The 17360-nt window shown below is 40.6% G+C and overlaps 1 protein-coding gene across 1 annotated transcript; it reads right to left on the bottom strand.

Annotated features, from left to right (window-relative positions):
• Positions 1-14008: 14008 nt before the first annotated feature.
• Positions 14009-16007, bottom strand: LOC111886442 (zinc finger protein CONSTANS-LIKE 13). Its single transcript, XM_023882688.3, has 4 exons — positions 15047-16007; positions 14761-14982; positions 14428-14675; positions 14009-14316 (listed from the first exon to the last, which is right to left on the bottom strand). Exons 1-4 carry the CDS (start codon positions 15626-15628, stop codon positions 14217-14219), a joined length of 1152 nt encoding a protein of 383 aa, XP_023738456.1. The 5' UTR covers positions 15629-16007; the 3' UTR covers positions 14009-14216.
• Positions 16008-17360: the final 1353 nt, after the last annotated feature.

The following is a 17360-nucleotide window of genomic DNA, read 5'->3' as shown; positions in this document are numbered from 1 at the left end:
CATAGTGTGAATAAAAGTAAATTAGATTCAGATTGTGAATTCTGAAAACTAAATTATAGAAAGTTTATATTCACAATGTGAATAAATTCACTTGTGAATATTACAAAACTAATTTATGAGTAATCAAAACTTTAAAAATTTTAAAATTACAAGGAAATATACTTCAATTCATATATAAGTCTCACTAAATTAATTGGTGGATAATTAAAGAGTTTTAATAGTAAGTCAGATTCAGATTGTGAATGTTAAAAAACTAAATTATTTACACTTCAAATTCACATGGTGAATCTAACCAGACCAATGTGAAAAAAAATTATATTGATTTCGATGTCTATTTATAAAGGATAAAAAAAAATAAGAATTTTTGTATATATAGTTTTTTTTTGATAAATAATAAACCTAAGTATTGGAAAAAAAAAAAACAATAAAAAGGGATTTTTTTTTTTTGAAAAAAGAATTATTTTTATATATTAATATGGATCTTTATGTAAATAGGATAAAAAAATTGTGAATTTTGGTATATATTGGTTTTTTATAATAAAAACATGACCTAAAAAAATTAAACGAAAAAATTGTTCTAAATTCTTTCATATTTTTTAGATATTAAAAATCTATATTTATTAAAAAAAATATGTGCTATAAATAAATATCACTATATGAAAATAATCATATACTTATCATCTAACAGTCTCAAACTTAGAGCAATGTGTATTGTAATTACAAAAAAAATGTTTATATTTATGTTTTATTGGTTTATTTCACTTGTTTTTGTGTAATTTCTTCCGACTGTATGTGTTTTACCCTTTTTTCGTGGACAATTTATATCTATGATGGTATCCCAAACTCACAAATCACATTTCATTTGAGATCAAAAGATGATGATCTTGGATATCATAACATCACTTATCGTCTCGGATACCAGTTTAGTTTATGTGTAAATTTATCCAAAAATACTCTTTTCTATGGAACGAAAAAGGGACATTTTAATGCCTATGATGAGAAAGTACGGGAATATTTACAACCCAAACCTTTTAAGAGAGCGAACGCTTATTGGTTGCTAAAATCAAATGGGTATTACTTGTCAAAATTAGATATACCATATGATGATCCGGTATGGAAATTATGGGGTAATTGAGAATTCTATAACCATACTTGGAACCAAGGACCCTGTCCTTGCGTCCCCCCTTCGAACCCTTCGGTTCGCCCCATCTGAGTGTAACCCCACTCATACCTCTCTATCAAAATCTCTAGGTCCTTGACCTCCGACTGCAATCTCTTACACAATTATCGTTACCGGTCCAGACTACTCCCGAGTCTATTACCTGCTATCCCATTTTCCTCTGACCAAACCTCCAATCTGGAGTCACTATCCATCTCCTCTTTCAAGGAGACTGAAAACATGCCTACGCATCAGCCAACATTGCCATCGCGACAGATCCTCACTATACATTACCCCTTAGTGGTGCTCACCGCTATCCTATATCATGCATACATACTCAGATGCTGGTCGCATACCCAGCGACCCATACATAACTTGCCGCATTTCCTCGACACATGCAAGCCCTTGCCTGAATCGCCTCCTCGCATCATCCCCATGACTGATGCTCAAACCGCTCCAGGCAACCTTCTACAACCAGCGGCTTGTCCGAGAATTTCCAATTCTCCCCCACTTAGGGCACTAACCACCACCTGCTGAGGTGAAGCTAACACGCATGCTCAATCGAACCCACTGATACCCCGAACTTCGAGGAAACTGAGTTCCTGCTGAAAGTTCTTAAATTCTCGAACCATAACCTTCCTTTCTCATGAATTCTACACTGGATGATAACCCACTAAGAATCCTCAATGCTCGCTCACCTCTGATACATACAACACTAAACATCTCATGCAAGAAACGACAACCCACAAGCACAACATAAACAAGATAAAGCAGAAAAACATACCGACTGACACCTCTGGCTCAGATCTGATCTCCTCGGTTACAAGCTGATAAGCACGCCCCGGGGCCTTCGGAGGCTCTGCTCGACCCTGACCTCCGTCAGTAAGTCTCAAAGTGGCTGGCGCTGGGGCCTGCACTGACCTGTCAGCCAGCAGAGGACACTGGGCCTTCATATGGCCCACCTGATCACAATGATAACAAACTCGGACCCCTGCCGCTGGAGTCGACTGCCTGCAATCCCTGGCTATGTGGCCCTCCTTGCCACACTTGTGGCACCCCGAAGAAGAACGACAACCCCCCTCGTGCACCTTGCCGCACTTCCCGCAAGTGCGACTCCTCTGACCTCCCTGTCGATAATCAGCGGCCCTCATCTGCTTCGGTGCAGGCTGCGACTGCACCGGGGCCTGCCTCTGCTCTCTCAACTGGAGCTCAATCTCTAACTCGCGTCACCTAGCGGCTTCCTCTAAATCCAACAAGGTACTACACCTCTGCGTGGATACAAACTGCCTGATGTCCCTCTTAAGCATACAAAGATATCGAGACATCTGAGCCTGCTCCGAGGCAAACTCCGGGCAAAACATCGCCCTCTTAGTGAACATCCTGGTGATCTCCGTCACCGACTCTGAACCCTGATTCAGTTCTAGGAACTCCTGAGCCAACCTCTCTCTCTCAACTTGCGGAACATGAAGAGTACTGAACATCTCCCGGAACTGATCCCACGAAACTGCAGCCCGCTGCACATCAGAAAAAGATCCCGTGGTCAACCTCCACCAATCCTTCGCCCCGAGCCCTAGAAGGTTCAGAGCACACCTCACCCTCTGATCCGCAGGGCATGAACACGTGAAGAAGCAACCCTCCACGTCTGACAACCACCTCATAGCGACGATTGGATCCTGAACTCCATCAAAAGTAGGGGGCTTCGTATTGTCGAAATCCCGATATTGAAAACTCCGACTGGCTCCTCCCCCTGCCGCTACCACAGTCGTTGCGGCTGCCATGGCTGCTGTCTCTGCAAGAGCTGCATAACGCTCATCAAAATACTCAACCATGGCGGTCTTGATCGACCCAAACAGTTCCGGTAACTCAACTCGAAACATAGCAGCAACCTCCTCATGTAGGATATCACGAATCCTAGCATCCAACTCACCCGTACTCATCTGGCCAATGACTTCAGGTGAAACAGGTCCATCCCGGCCACCCTCTCCTGATCCCAATCCCAAACTGGATCCTGCCTCCAAACGTGTCGCATCCGCCATACTGGAATGAACCATAAAAATCTCAGATTCCACGCATAACCACCGAGAACTAACCTCAAATCAACAACCTAGGGGTTGTGACTTCCTTGACACGTGTATGGGTCCTGTGCTTTCAGTAGTACGGGACCGTACTACCTTCCACACCTACCCATATTTGTCTCAAGTATCACCACAACGTCGTAAGCACAAACATACACAGCAAGCACTCAATCCTCACCCCTAGAGGAACACTGAATAGCTCATAACAAGGAAACCCTAGGCTAGCAGGCATCATAAATCAGGCAATTCTATCATGTAATTCCTAAAGATCCCTAGCCTAGTACTAGTATGTTGTTCTAACATATCTCAAAACAAATAACTTGTATGGTATTTTGGGGTAACTTACTGGCTCCGGCTGATCGTACTCTCTGCGTCCTCCTTTACTTATTTTGAAAACCATTTTTGAAAACCTCTCCTTGATTTGAGATTGGATTCACACGAATGTTCCTCCAATTCACTCAAACCAAGGCTCTGATACTAACTTGTAACGACCAAAAATTTCAACCAAATTAAAACATTTTAATTCATTCAAAAATCGTTACGATCATACATCTTGTTTTCAAAATAGTTTAAACATCAGAGTATTTCCCCAAGAATCTTATCACATAAAGCATAAACATGAGGAGCAGTACGATTTGCCACGATCTCCTGAAACACCTGAAACAATAAACCACAACTGTAAGCCTGAAAGCTTAGGGAGTTCCCCCAAAGTACTCATACACACATAAACACACGCATATAGTAAAGAACAACATACTTCGGGTCCAATCAACCTTCCGGTTGGAATACCCCCGGCCCTCAACCATCGGGTTGGAATGCCTACATAACACGAGCCCAATCATCTTACCGAGATGGAATACTCTCGGCCCACAACCATCGGGTTCGAATGCCCAAACACCTATACGTACAACAATAGCTACTATGGGTCCAATCATCCCTTGGGATGGAATACCCCAGGCCCCTCAACCATCGGGTTGGAATGCCAACGTACTATGAGTCCAATCATCCTACCGGGATGTAATACTCCTGGACCACAACCATCGGGTTGGAATTCCCCACTTCCTATACACACTGTAACTACTACTACTACTACTATTATGGGTCCAATCATCCCTCGGGATGGAATACCCCTGGCCCCTCAACCATCGGGTTGGAATGCCAACATACTACGAGTCCAATCATCCTACCTGGATGGAATACTCCTGGCCCACAACCATCAGGTTGGAATGCCAATCTACACTAGCAGACATGCACACATAACAGGCAACCACATCACGCTCTACAGAACCAACACACTAGGGCCCTATCATCCTACCGGGATGGAATGCCCTCTGCTACTGCTCAACATACATAACCCGCAGGTAACCTCCTACCAGTGTACATAAGGCAAGACCAACTAACGGTCTATAAATAATCACTACCCAACTACCAGGGCGTTGATCCAACAAAACTAGCCGTCATACAACCATCCATTTCTTTAGGATACTAAGCTAACAAAGAATATCCTCATAACACTATCTGGTCTACCAGGAGACTAGCAAGCATATCATCACATAACATAACGGCTCTAACAACAATTTAAAGGGCCGGCCTTGGTGCCTTAGACCCTTGAGTACAGTGAGGAGAACTCACCTTGCAACTGCCGGAATCCTGCAACTCTCTGACTGCTGACTCGCCGGGAATCCCAACTATCATATGAAAATCGTCACATAAGAAACCATCACAACTTGCTAGACCAAGGGCCCACAATATTCATTAAGTCCATCATCCTCTCATTGGGCCAAGACCCAAAGTCAATTCCTCTTGCAAAGCCTAATATTGGACCAATTTACTAAATTAGACCCACCTCACCAAATGGGCCTAGATCCAAGGTCCATAATAATTATTGAGCCCAAAATAATCCATCCATAATATTCAATCACGGCCCAAGTCCTAATAGCCCAATAACAGCCCAAACACTTAAGGCCCAAAGTCACAACCCAATAGAGGGAGTACGTGGGGCGTACCCCTCTTGGTACGCTGGGCGTACACCAATGATCGCGGGTTGGAATCGGGACACAGACCCACTATGCTGGGCGTACTACCATTTACGCGGGGCGTAACCTCGCTGAACTACAATCCTTCATAAGTTCTTAATGGCTTAAGCTCTTAAGCCCAAAACTCAGATCCATAGACCAAATATGCCTAGGAGTCATAAAGTCTCAAACTTTATTACTTGGGACGTCCATAAAGTCCTTAACCCAAGGTCTTAACCCATTAAGACCCTCCTACTTCTTACATGGGACAACCAAAACCATTGGGACCTCATTTTTCTCACTCAAGACCTCTCCTAAGGTCTGGAAGGATAGCTAATCTCGACCAACTCGCATCATGCATCAAGATGAGGTTTTTAGGACAAGAATGGTGTCAAAAATCTACAACACATAGATCTAGACAATATGATTGTCAAGCAAGAGACTTTATACTTCAAAAGGGCTCCAAAAGATGATGCCTTTCCAGATCTACGAGCTCTAGCCACCCCATTCCTTCCTTGACAACTTCCTCTTTCTTCTTCTAGGCTCTCCTTTGCCAAACCAAGCTTTCCAAGGTCAAATACCCACAACAATGGAGAAAGAACAGCTTCTTAGGGTTTTCTGAGGGTAAGAGAGCAGATATGGAGGCTGGGGTTGGAACCATAAGGTTCCTTATATAGTGGTTGGACCTAAAATTAGGGTTTCTGGATACTGGACGTACGCTGGGCGTACGCCTCCAACACCCGCGTTCATTTAATCAGTCTACGTTGGGCGTAACCCAGCCTTACGTTGGGCGTACCCACGTGTGTCCCTTGCATGCATGACCTTTCCTTGCCAACTCTTTCTAATAAGTGCCATAAGTGACAATACCTTCACATTGCCATAGCTCCTTTATTCTAAGTCCGTTTCCGACGAACTTTATATCCACGAAAAGGTGGCGAGAAGCCCTACGCTTCTAGCAACACACCCCGACCCGAAACCTTCTCGAATAAAACCCATTTCCCATAAAAGACCGAAACGCCCTTACTCTTTTGATCTCGGGGAACCATAATTAACTACTCTTAGAACCGGGCGTTACATATGGAGCTAATGAGTAGTAGACGATAGAGGTCGAGGGTGAGACAATTTCAGTTGGGGATGTAGTATTCGTTTGGGGTAAAGCGAACTCCATGACTTGTGTGTCACACTGGGCCGAGTTAGTTAGTGTGAGAAGGAAGTCAGTGAGACGTTTTGGGGTATGCAATGCGTAATCTTTGGAGGTTCAACTGTTGGGTAGCAAGATGACCTGGTGCTCAGTGTTGAAAGGGATATTTAAGAAGGGAGTTGGGGTTTATGATTGTTAGATGTCAAAGGATACTTCTGAGCAAGTGTAACATCCATAAAATTTGAGCCAATTTAAAACTTTTTAAATCATTTAAAACCATTCAATTATTACAGTTTGTTTTCAAAATAGTTAAAACATCAGAGTTCCCAGAAATCATAATCATCAATCGAGGAAGTGTACGGTCACGCCTACGCCTTCCTGCGGCCATCCGCAGAACCTAAAACAATAAACTGAAACTGTAAGTCCGAAAGCTTAGTGAGTTTCCCCCAAAATACCAACACCATACCGATAACCATATCATATAAACATATAAGCAACAGATCAGCCATGCATCTCGAGTCTACAGTGTGTTGGTCCACCCACACCGGGCCTTCAGTCTATTTGGCCCACTTTCCGAGCCTCGGCATGTCTGGACCGCCCTCTCAGGGCCTTCAGCCTATTCGGACCGCTCACCGGGCTTTCGGCCTGACTAGGTGCCCTCCTGGGCCTACAGTCTACCCAGTCTGCCCTGGGTATGTTGGCCTACAGCACGAAGCAGGATCCGGCTCAACCCAACCCCATACTAATCAAACAAGCATGTGCACATAAATATCATACGCTAGCATGTATATAACAGATAATCATATCGATCTAACAGATCACCAACACAGCAACCATCATATAACCAGGATACTGACCTAACCGGTCACTAACAAAACATCATCCTATATAACAGGATATCGACCTAAACAAGGCCACTAACATAATACCATCCTAACTACTAGGATGCATATCTAGCAGATCAATAATCATATCAAGAAATTTCCCAGATAGAAATCCGATAAAGGGCCGGCCTTGGTGCCTTAGACCCTATTGGTATAGTGAGGATAACTCACCTCGCAACCGTCAACTCGAAAGATAAGCTCAAACTCTCGGATCACCGCCACAAACTCCACCACCTATATTCGCTACACAACCATGATCATAAAATCCCAAAATGCCCAGAAGTCCAACAGTCATCCTTGGTCAAAGTCAAAGTCAACGGTCAAGGACAACAATCCATGTTGACCCGACTCGTCAAGTATAACCAGCCACTCGCCGAGTTCCTTGCATAACTCGCCAACTTGTCGAGTTCCTAATGTTTGCAGCCGTAAACTCCTTGGCCAACTCGTCGAGTTTCCCTTGCAACTCGCCAAGTTCATGCGTGCCAAAAGCCGAGAAAACCTTAACTGACTCGCCGAGCCACCCTACTGACTCGCCGAGTCCACGACAATCTTCATCGGACTCGTCGAGTTGACCATGTAACTCACCGATTCCCTTCAGTCCTTCATCTATTCAAATGCTTTTTAAGCTATGATAAGGTTCCATATTGCAGATCCAATTCCCCAAGGCATGTTAATCATGTAAAGTTGCAAACTTTACGTGCATGCAAGGTTTTAAAGTCTTATAATGACAAAACCAAGCTTGCAATGGAGTTTTACACATAAGGAGAGACTCATAACTGCTAAAGCTGAAAGCTTTATGGACTTAGAGACCACAGAGAGTTCAGATCTGAAGTTGAAACCTCAGATCTTATCTCATACACATGAAAAGCTTCCTAATATGCTAGAAAAGCCCTAAAATTCACCCAAAAGAGAACTAGAATGATATGAGGTCAAGATAACGACTTGATACCTTCCAAAGGATGCCAACTGAGATAGATTCTAGATCACACACGTTCCTTTCTTCTAGACACTTGCTCTCCAAGCTCTTCTCACCAAGAATCCTCTTCCAAAGCTTAAAAAAATACACAAATGGATCACACTCACACGAATTAGGGTTTATGGGCTATCAAGAGGCTGTAAAGGGAGGCTGAGGAGGCCAATGATCCTTTAAATGTAACGACGTAATTTTTCAAACAAAATTTTCATTTTTAAAACTCATAAAATACTCATATAATTGATTTCACAAAATCACAAGTGTCTCAAGTCAACATAAATCCACAAGAAAAGTCAAGTCCCAGAATCCTCAACATAATCTTAAACAGGTGTGTACAATCACGCCGGTGCCTTCTCGCGATCCTCGGGGGTACCTGAAACACATATCACATAACACGGTAAGCATAAAGCTTAGTGAGTTCCCCAAAATACCACACACATAATTAGCCACTCGAGGCTATAGCTCTATAAGACCTTCCGGTTAATGTGTCATAGTGGGACCCTCTGGTCTCACTGCTCGTTGGACCCTTCGGTCCGGTATAAGTGAGGACCCTCTGGCCTCATAGTTCGTTGGACCCTCCGATCCGGTCTAAGTATCTCATAACATAACATACAGTACATATCACACAGAAATACATATCTCAAGCAAGCACATAAGACCCTCTGGTCACACATAATTACCACTCTAGGTAAGGTATAGTGTGAAAACTCACCTCGTAAGCTAGCAAGTTAAAATCTCGTACTCGGAAATCTCGAACTCTAACCACCGGTCTAGCCTCCCCCTAACACATATAATAATTATCCCTGATTAATAATGGCCCTCAAGAAGCTAGGCTAACCCTTCTACAAACTCACAGAAGAGTAAAAGACCATTTTACCGCTCTGTAGGCTTAATAGCCCGCAATTTGACCAAACCCTAAAAGTCAACAAAAGTCAACAGCCAGGGAGTACGTTGCGCTTACTCGGCTTCCATGTAGGCATCGGGGATGCGCAACCCCTACGTCGCACGTACTGTATTTACGCCCAACGTACTCTCCAGTTTCCTCTTTCTCACTCATTTGGTCTTAAACAATTAAGACCTTGGCTCATCTCATAGATCCAAACTCTCTATAGCTCCTAACCCATAAATTCTGTGACTTTAAGCCTTTGCATGGCTAAAAAGGTCACAAACCCTCAAAATATACACTCTTTTTCCTCAAGGAGCTCGTGACTCATGCATGGAGTGATTCCAACGACCAAGATTGGATTTTTATGACATTACACCACTCATAAGCTCAAAAGGGGTTGGTCCTAGTCTCTGGAGTTCAAGATCTCATCAAGTCTCCACCTTTTTGGGACAAAACCCTAAAATACTTCATTAAGATACTCATAACAAAAGAGAGGTAAAGTTTGAAGCTTTATACCTCAATAAGAAGCTCCCAACTCAGATATGCTCGGATCTAGAAGCTTGGAATCCAACTCCTTCTTCTTCAAGGCTTCCTCTTCTGTTCAAGAACACACAAGAACTCTCAAAGGCTCATAAACACACACACACAAGCTCTAAAACGAGGGTTAGGGCACACTTAGGGTTTGTTGTCTGAAAATGATGGCCAGAAATGAGGCCATCATATCCTTTAAATAGGGGACTCACCTTAGATTAGGGTTTTCATTTTGGGCCTAGTACGCCCAGTGTACCCACGGGTACGCCCAACGTACTAGTTGGTCTCCGCGTCACTTGCTCGCTGACGAGTACGCTAAGCGTAAACCTCAGGTTCGCCTCGCGTACTCATTTCTCACCCTTTTATAATAAGGGTCAAAATAGACAATAGCTCAATAGATCAAGGTTCACAAGGTATACCTGTACTTGGGATGTTACATTAAATAGGGTGCAAAACCCGGAAATTAGGGTTTCATCTTCCAACTCCTACTCGTCGAGTCCCTTCTTGCACTCGGCGAGTAGGTCACTTAAACACATGGACCAATCCACTGCTACTCAACGATTCAGGCAACCAACTCGTCGAGTATACCTTGAAATTTTGAGAATTTATAACCATAAATTGATACTTGAGAATCGGGGCGTTATAGCACGCATGATCATATTATGTGTCTGAGGACAGGGTGTTGAGAGCTCGTTGTTCAGATGGGTTCCTATTGCAGTACAGTGGATAGGTCCCTGGTGAGATGTGACCCTTTCGTTCCTTGGAGTATGACCTAGATCGTTTAGTATGTCACGTATGAGTGATCGGTAGCCAATTTTGGGGCATTGACTTGTTTCTATCAGTCGCAATGAGAGAATCAGAGGGGCAGTGAGTTATCGGGGTCTGTTATTCGAGGAGCGAATAACATGGTGATAGCTTGAGAGGGTGGTCTGGCAGTGAGACAGGCCACTAGAGTTTCCGGATTCTGGAGAGTTAGAAGGGGTTTCGTAGCCACAGAAGGGTATGCCCTTTTTCGGGTTTGGGAGTTCCTGTTTGGACTCAGATGTCCATGGAGGAAGATATCTGTGTGGTATGAGATCCTTTTGGTGGTGCTTTTCGGGTTATTGGGTTCGATCTATGTGTTGTTGAGAAACGATTTCGAGGGCGAAATCTAATTCAAGTGGGGGAGAATTATAACATTCGGACTTTCAGGTATAGTATTATTGTGTGTTTAATTTTGAGATTTATGGAGTGACTCGACGAGTTGTGAGTCCAACTCGTCGAGTAAAGTCAAGTTGTCCGCGTGGGATTAATGAATGGACTCAACGAGTCAGAGAGTCAACTCGCCGAGTAGGTGCTGGACAGAGAAACCTTAATTTCCCGAGGTTGGGGCCTATATAAGGGAACTTATGCCCTCATTTCTGCCTCACCAGCTGCCTAACCTTCCTGTGTAAAACCCTAAACGTGTGTAGTGAGCTATGAGAGTCTTAGAAGCTAAACTTGGAGTAACCTAGTACATCTCTTGAGGAGAATAGGATAGTATCCAACAAGGAAGCAAGAGAATCGGTTAGATCTAGTGTATCTTCATGAAAGGGCTTCAGTGGGAGGTAAAAGCTTGCACCTTTCTCATTTATTTGCCTAGATCTTATTACTGAGGAAGATTAGGGTTTCTTCCACATTTTGTTGGGACTTCGTGCATATAGAGTTATCATGGGGTTTAGACCTCAGATCTGGACCTTGTAAGGTCCCTAGAGTCCAAAGGTCCCAGCTTTATTCACCCATATGAGGGTTATTGTGCTTAACACCTTGTGAGAGCAAGTATTGGTAAGTTGGAGCAAAATTACCATGCATGAACGTAAAGATCGAAGCTTTATGTGACAATTGAGTCTTGAGATGCTAGATCTCGTGTTTGGAGTGGTAGATTTGCTTTGAATCGTCTGAATGAGGCATGATTTTGAATGGACTCGCCGAGTCGATGAGCCGACTTAACGAGTTGGTGAGGGTTTGTTCCGATGAGCTTGATCATGCGATAACTCGGCGAGTTGGGGGTGAAATCGACGAGCTGAGCTGGAACTTCTCAAGACTTCTGAGGAAATGAGTGGACTCGATAAGTCACATGGGTGCACTCGGTGAGTCGGGTCAAACATGGATTACTGACTCGAGTTTAACTTTCTATTGACTTTAGGATTGGGTCAATCATGAGAAATGGAGACCATGGAGGGGTAAAATGGTCTTTTATCCACTTCAAGAGTTAAAGAGAGAAAGAATAGCCTTCGGTTATTAGCGTCGTGATAAGAGTATTAATTAGATATATTCATCCTTTGTGTTAGGTGGAGGCTAGTTTGAGATTCGAGTACGAGGTTATTTGCTTGCTTGCTTGCAAGGTGAGTCTTCTCACTATATTTACCATGAGTGGTATTTTTGTGTGGCTGAGATGTCCTATGTGCTTACATTGTGTAATGTGATATCCTACATTATTTCAGTTATAGTAGCAACCATTCCAGTGAAAACTTTGCGAGCAGCTTCAGATAATTCATTTTCTCTCTCTCTCTCTCTCTCTCTCTCTCTCTCTCTCTATATTTATCGCTTTCTCCCTCCTATATAAACTCAAAAACACACACACATACACTTCCTAAAAATAAAAAACGCACAGCCTCATCTTAGTCTTCTCTCTCCCCTTAAAAATCTTTCCCTCTTGGTTTGAAGAACCCATTGTCGATCTCTTTCCATTGTCGACAACCTTATGCCATCCACGTCGGGGTTTCAAAGGGTTTTGTTCTTGGGTTCAAGGGGTTTTAGGATTTGTAAACCCAGTTGAAGAAGACAAAAAGGGTTTCACTATAAACCTCCATTCACCTGACCATGAGACGCTCCCAACACCACCCCCATTACTTCGGTTGTTGTCTTTAGAGATCGTGTCGTAATAAGAGCTGAGGTGAGTGATCAATTCTGCATCATGTATCAATAATTTCTTTCAAGATTCACGATTGTCAACAAATTTTGGTAATTTTGATCTGATATTCACGTATCATATGAAACCAACCCAGATGAAGATCTTGGGATGAACCATATGAAGATCTGAGTTCAGATTCAACATACACACATCTCTTTGTAACACCAAGAATGCAAAATCAGAACCATAATTTACCACATCTCTTTTTAAACTTAAAAAGCCAAATCAGAACTAGGATTTACCAAGAATTCAAACATTGAAATAAATTGAAACTCATCACATTAACCCACAACTGAAACCCATCACACCTACCTTGAAACCCATCTCCAAACATGATTTTCTTTCAATCACATTTGAGGATACAATAGCAACAAAAAATTAGCCCCAAAATCACATGTATAGTTAGGTATTATTTCGTGAATGGAGATTAAAACGGAAAGAAAAATAGTAACAAGGATATGTGGTCAAGGTAGGTGAAGAGTCCAGTGCAGACTTCACTATGTTGAGCTAACATACTACTTGAAGTCACCTTACTTGAAAAATCTGGTGGAGAAGTCCTTGTTTAGAAGACTAGCAAAGTCTCTATACATTCTTCGTCACAAACTTAAGCGTTTCATCTGCGTTGAACAACAACCGATCCTTTTTTCATTAGTGAAAAGTAAAGCGGCTAGAACACCACCAATTCTTTATCCTGCAACAACGTCAAAGAAATCTTCAATGTGGACATCTGGTTTCCAGATTTACAGGGGAGGGATGATTCTAGAGGGAGAATTTATTTGGCGGCTAAGATACCGTCGATGGCTCCACCTCCATCAATGGAGAGAATTCTGATTTTTCTGGTGAGGGGTTTGCTTTCTTGCGACAAATTGTTGTAAACGAATAAAAAATTGTTCTCGAGAATGAAGAATATATCAGAGATGAGTTTTTCCATTTGAAAGTTGGAATTGAACATAGAAAGTGCGGTCATTTGAATGTAGGTGGAAGGAGATACAAAGACGAGGAGAGGGAGATGTGAGGGTGTTATATATTCGAGATGGGTTGGGGGGGGGGGGGGGGGGGGGTATGTGGCCCATATTAATATTTAATAATAATACTAATTTTAAAAAGTGAAAAAAAATCGGTATAATAGCCTTTTTAGTTTGGACGGTGACTAAAACCGTAAATAAACTTACTTAAAAAACCACCAACCCAAAAAAAAAAAATGAAGATTAAGATTAAAACAAAAAAATACATACCCACCCAAAAAAATTAAGATTAAGATTAAAACAAAAAAATACATATCATAAAGATCATTTTTACCATTTTATCATGTATATATTAATATACCTACATTGAAATCTTTCTCATTGTTCCATTCAATGGTGACTCACGATTACTTTGCTTCTTTACTACCTTACATTGCAAATTGTTGGTTAAATTCTGAAAACCTAGGTTACAATTTTAATTAAATAACTCATATCTTTATTTTATTTACAAGCTACACTCACAACAAAACATGCTCAAAAGCTACTCAGACAGGATCGATACAAAACTAACAGAAAACCATGGCACTACTCACAAACATCTTTTGATATGCATGAAGCAATACCACAACTACACTCTCACTCACTATATCATCTATCAAACATCCAAACGATCCATTTTTGCAAAACGACCGCGGATCCTTATCCTGCTTTCGGCTCTTACCTTTCGTGATTCATACCTAATATGCTTATCATACCTGTTATAACCAGTTTAAACAACAACAAAAAAAAAAAAAAAAAAAGGAACCCGAATTAAATTACGATAAATAATGTTTAAAAAAAATATCTGCCAAACCAAAACACAATACCTCCTGGATTTCTTCTTCTCTTTGTATCGCGAGAGTGCGGTTTCTCTCTCCTGACTGTTGATTTCACGTACACCAACAAAGATGTTGGGGAAGACTTGTGTATTTTCAGCAGTGATACTATGATGAACAGTGTCGATTTTTTCAACAGGAACTATGCATTGTGTCTCTGTGGCGTTATGTAATTGGTCAGAATATAAATCTTGACCCACGGCATCACAAACATCGGGACACCATTGAAATGTGTTCGCCTGTGTATTCAAGTGGTAAAGAGGTTACTCAATACTCATTTCTCACCTGTTTCCTTAATGAAAAATGAAGACGAGACTAATATACCTCATTTGAAGAATATGCTACTTGCTGCTCTTCTAACTTATTATGTTCAAACCCTGAACTCCTATTATTTTGTGTAGTTGCCATATTAATAATAGGCTGAAACTCATCGTTTATTGGTTTAATAATGCCTTCATCGCCATCCACATTTGGGTCAGACTTTGCCAATTCACGAAGCTGGCGAACAAGTTCATCTTTGTATGCTCCAAACGCAGCATTTCGATTCTGATCCAACAGTCAGAGTTAATAAACAAACGACAACCATTTTATCAAGAATGAGAGGTTGTACCTTGGGGAGAGGAGGGACACCCATGGCTTGATAATTATGCTCAGAGCCACTTGAAACAATCAGGTCATCCAGGCTCACAAACGAAGGAGTATCCCAAACAAGATAATCCGGAAACTTATCACCCGACCCGTAAGAATCGGATCCTTCCTCACAACTACCACAAAGTAAAAGCCCTTTTTTGCTCAAATCCTCAAACCCTAAAATCGATAGCAAATCAGTAACAGAAGGACAACCAGTAAACCCTTCAAGAGGTCGCCGGTCGTGTGTCGCCGGCGAACTCGAATTCGAATTCGAGTTCGACTTATTATGTGTCTCCCAGTCGCAATTCTGGCAGTGAACAACGGCGTCAGTGGAGCAGAAAATCGAAGCAGGCGAAGAATCACAACCATCACAAAGCAACGACCGTGTGTGCTTAGTGAAAAGCTGATTAGTCGAATGAACTTCTCGGTCGCAGGAGAGACAGAGCTTGGCGTTATCAGCTCTACAATACAGAAGCGCCGTCGATTTATTACAGAAATCACAAGGTCGGCGTCTCAGTGGGCTTCCATGGGAGTGTTCGGCTGGAAGAGGTGAATCAGGCATGCTTTTGAAAAAAAATATATATCTTCAAAATTGATGAAAAGAAAGTGAAATTGAGTGGATTCAAAAACTGGGTATGGACGGATATGAATTTAGAATTTAGTTTGACGTTTGTGTATCAAAATCGAAGTAGTTGGTAGGAAATATGCTTGTTCTCCAAGCAATGGATAAAAATCAGACAAGGGGGTGGTGTCCTCATGATGATTTCATCATGATAAATGTATGTAGAAAGTAGTATGTACAGATTTCAGAGAAAGTGGAGAAGATTCAAGATATTGTGGAGGGATGGTGGACTGGAGATATAGAATGACGTGGAGACATCTTGGACATACAAAGTCTCGTATGATATTTTAGTTCTTCCTTTTTGCCTTAACATTACGAAAAGGACATTACCAATCACGAAAAAAATAATATATGATTTTTCCTCGCTATCCAAATAAAACAATGATGGTTGAACATATTCTTGTAAACGAATTTTCGCTATCCAGATAAAAAAAAAATTAATAATAATAATAATTCATTTTTCGCTATACATGTGAAAGCTTATTTATGATTTTTCTACCTTTTTATTGTTGAGACGAGCACAGCATGATACGATTCACAGGACATAGATGCATAGACATCATTAAATTTAAAAGACAAAATAATAAAATGAATTGAATTATACGCAACTTTCGTTATATTATTTGCATTAAATCCGACTAACAACTAGACAAAGAATAATAATGACTCTTATGTCATTTTGACTCACCTTTTATTTAAAATTATTAAGCAGAAATTTATATAAATATTAGAGAGTATTTTTAAATACTTAAATGATTTGATTAAACTCATTTTTTTTAATTCATCATACTGGAAAGTTAGAACTTAAGCCAACTGTAATGTAAGTCTAATAAGAGTTGAATAAAATGGTGATTATGATTAAATATGTTTTTAACTTTTAATAGTTAAGGATGATGACATGAATGAAGATTAAACTACTGAATGAAATATCACCGATTTAAATAAATTTATTTTTTTTATATGTACCTAACATTCTTTTTAAATTAAATTTCAAACTGAAACTCAATACAAGAAGAAACTCTACAACCAAGATACTTTTATGTGGCTTCAAATTCAAAATAAAATAAAAATGTAAATTGGAGACAATTTGAAAGACTAACCTGCAAGAGAATCTCAATGTCAAGATGCAATCCACCTTTGCTCGCAATGTTAGAGTTGAGATTCATTTAAGCCTTGTTTTGACGAAAATAAGCTAGTTTATAGGATTCATTTAGGTTTTGTTAAACAAAATAAGATATTTTTTGTAACTTAGCGTTTGATAAATAAAGGTAACTTATAAGCTTATAATAGTTTATAAAGTAGTTCATAAGCTAATTTATTGATAATTTAACTTGAGATAGTTTTTAATAATCTAGTTTATAAGCTAATTTGCCAAAGAAGCCTCTCGTTTCTTAACACATCTAACAAGAAGTCCTTTATTTATATATATATACTCAACTATTTTGAACAATATTACATAACGACCTATACTCGTTTGCACATAAATAAAATTACTAACAGTTGTTACAATCGATTATTTTAACAAATAATATTTTATTTAAAAGTCTACCAATACTAAATAATATTTAATTCATATATTATAATAATCCTTTTAAAAGACTAACAATACTAAATAATGTTTATATTTAATAACATATTTTAAATAAATAGATTAATTATATTAAAATAAAAA

This window comes from Lactuca sativa, chromosome 9 (genome assembly GCF_002870075.4).
Source record: "Lactuca sativa cultivar Salinas chromosome 9, Lsat_Salinas_v11, whole genome shotgun sequence".
NCBI classification, from domain to species: Eukaryota; Viridiplantae; Streptophyta; class Magnoliopsida; order Asterales; family Asteraceae; genus Lactuca; species Lactuca sativa.
Note: the sequence above shows the minus strand (reverse complement) of the source record. Positions and strands in the feature narration are given on the sequence as shown.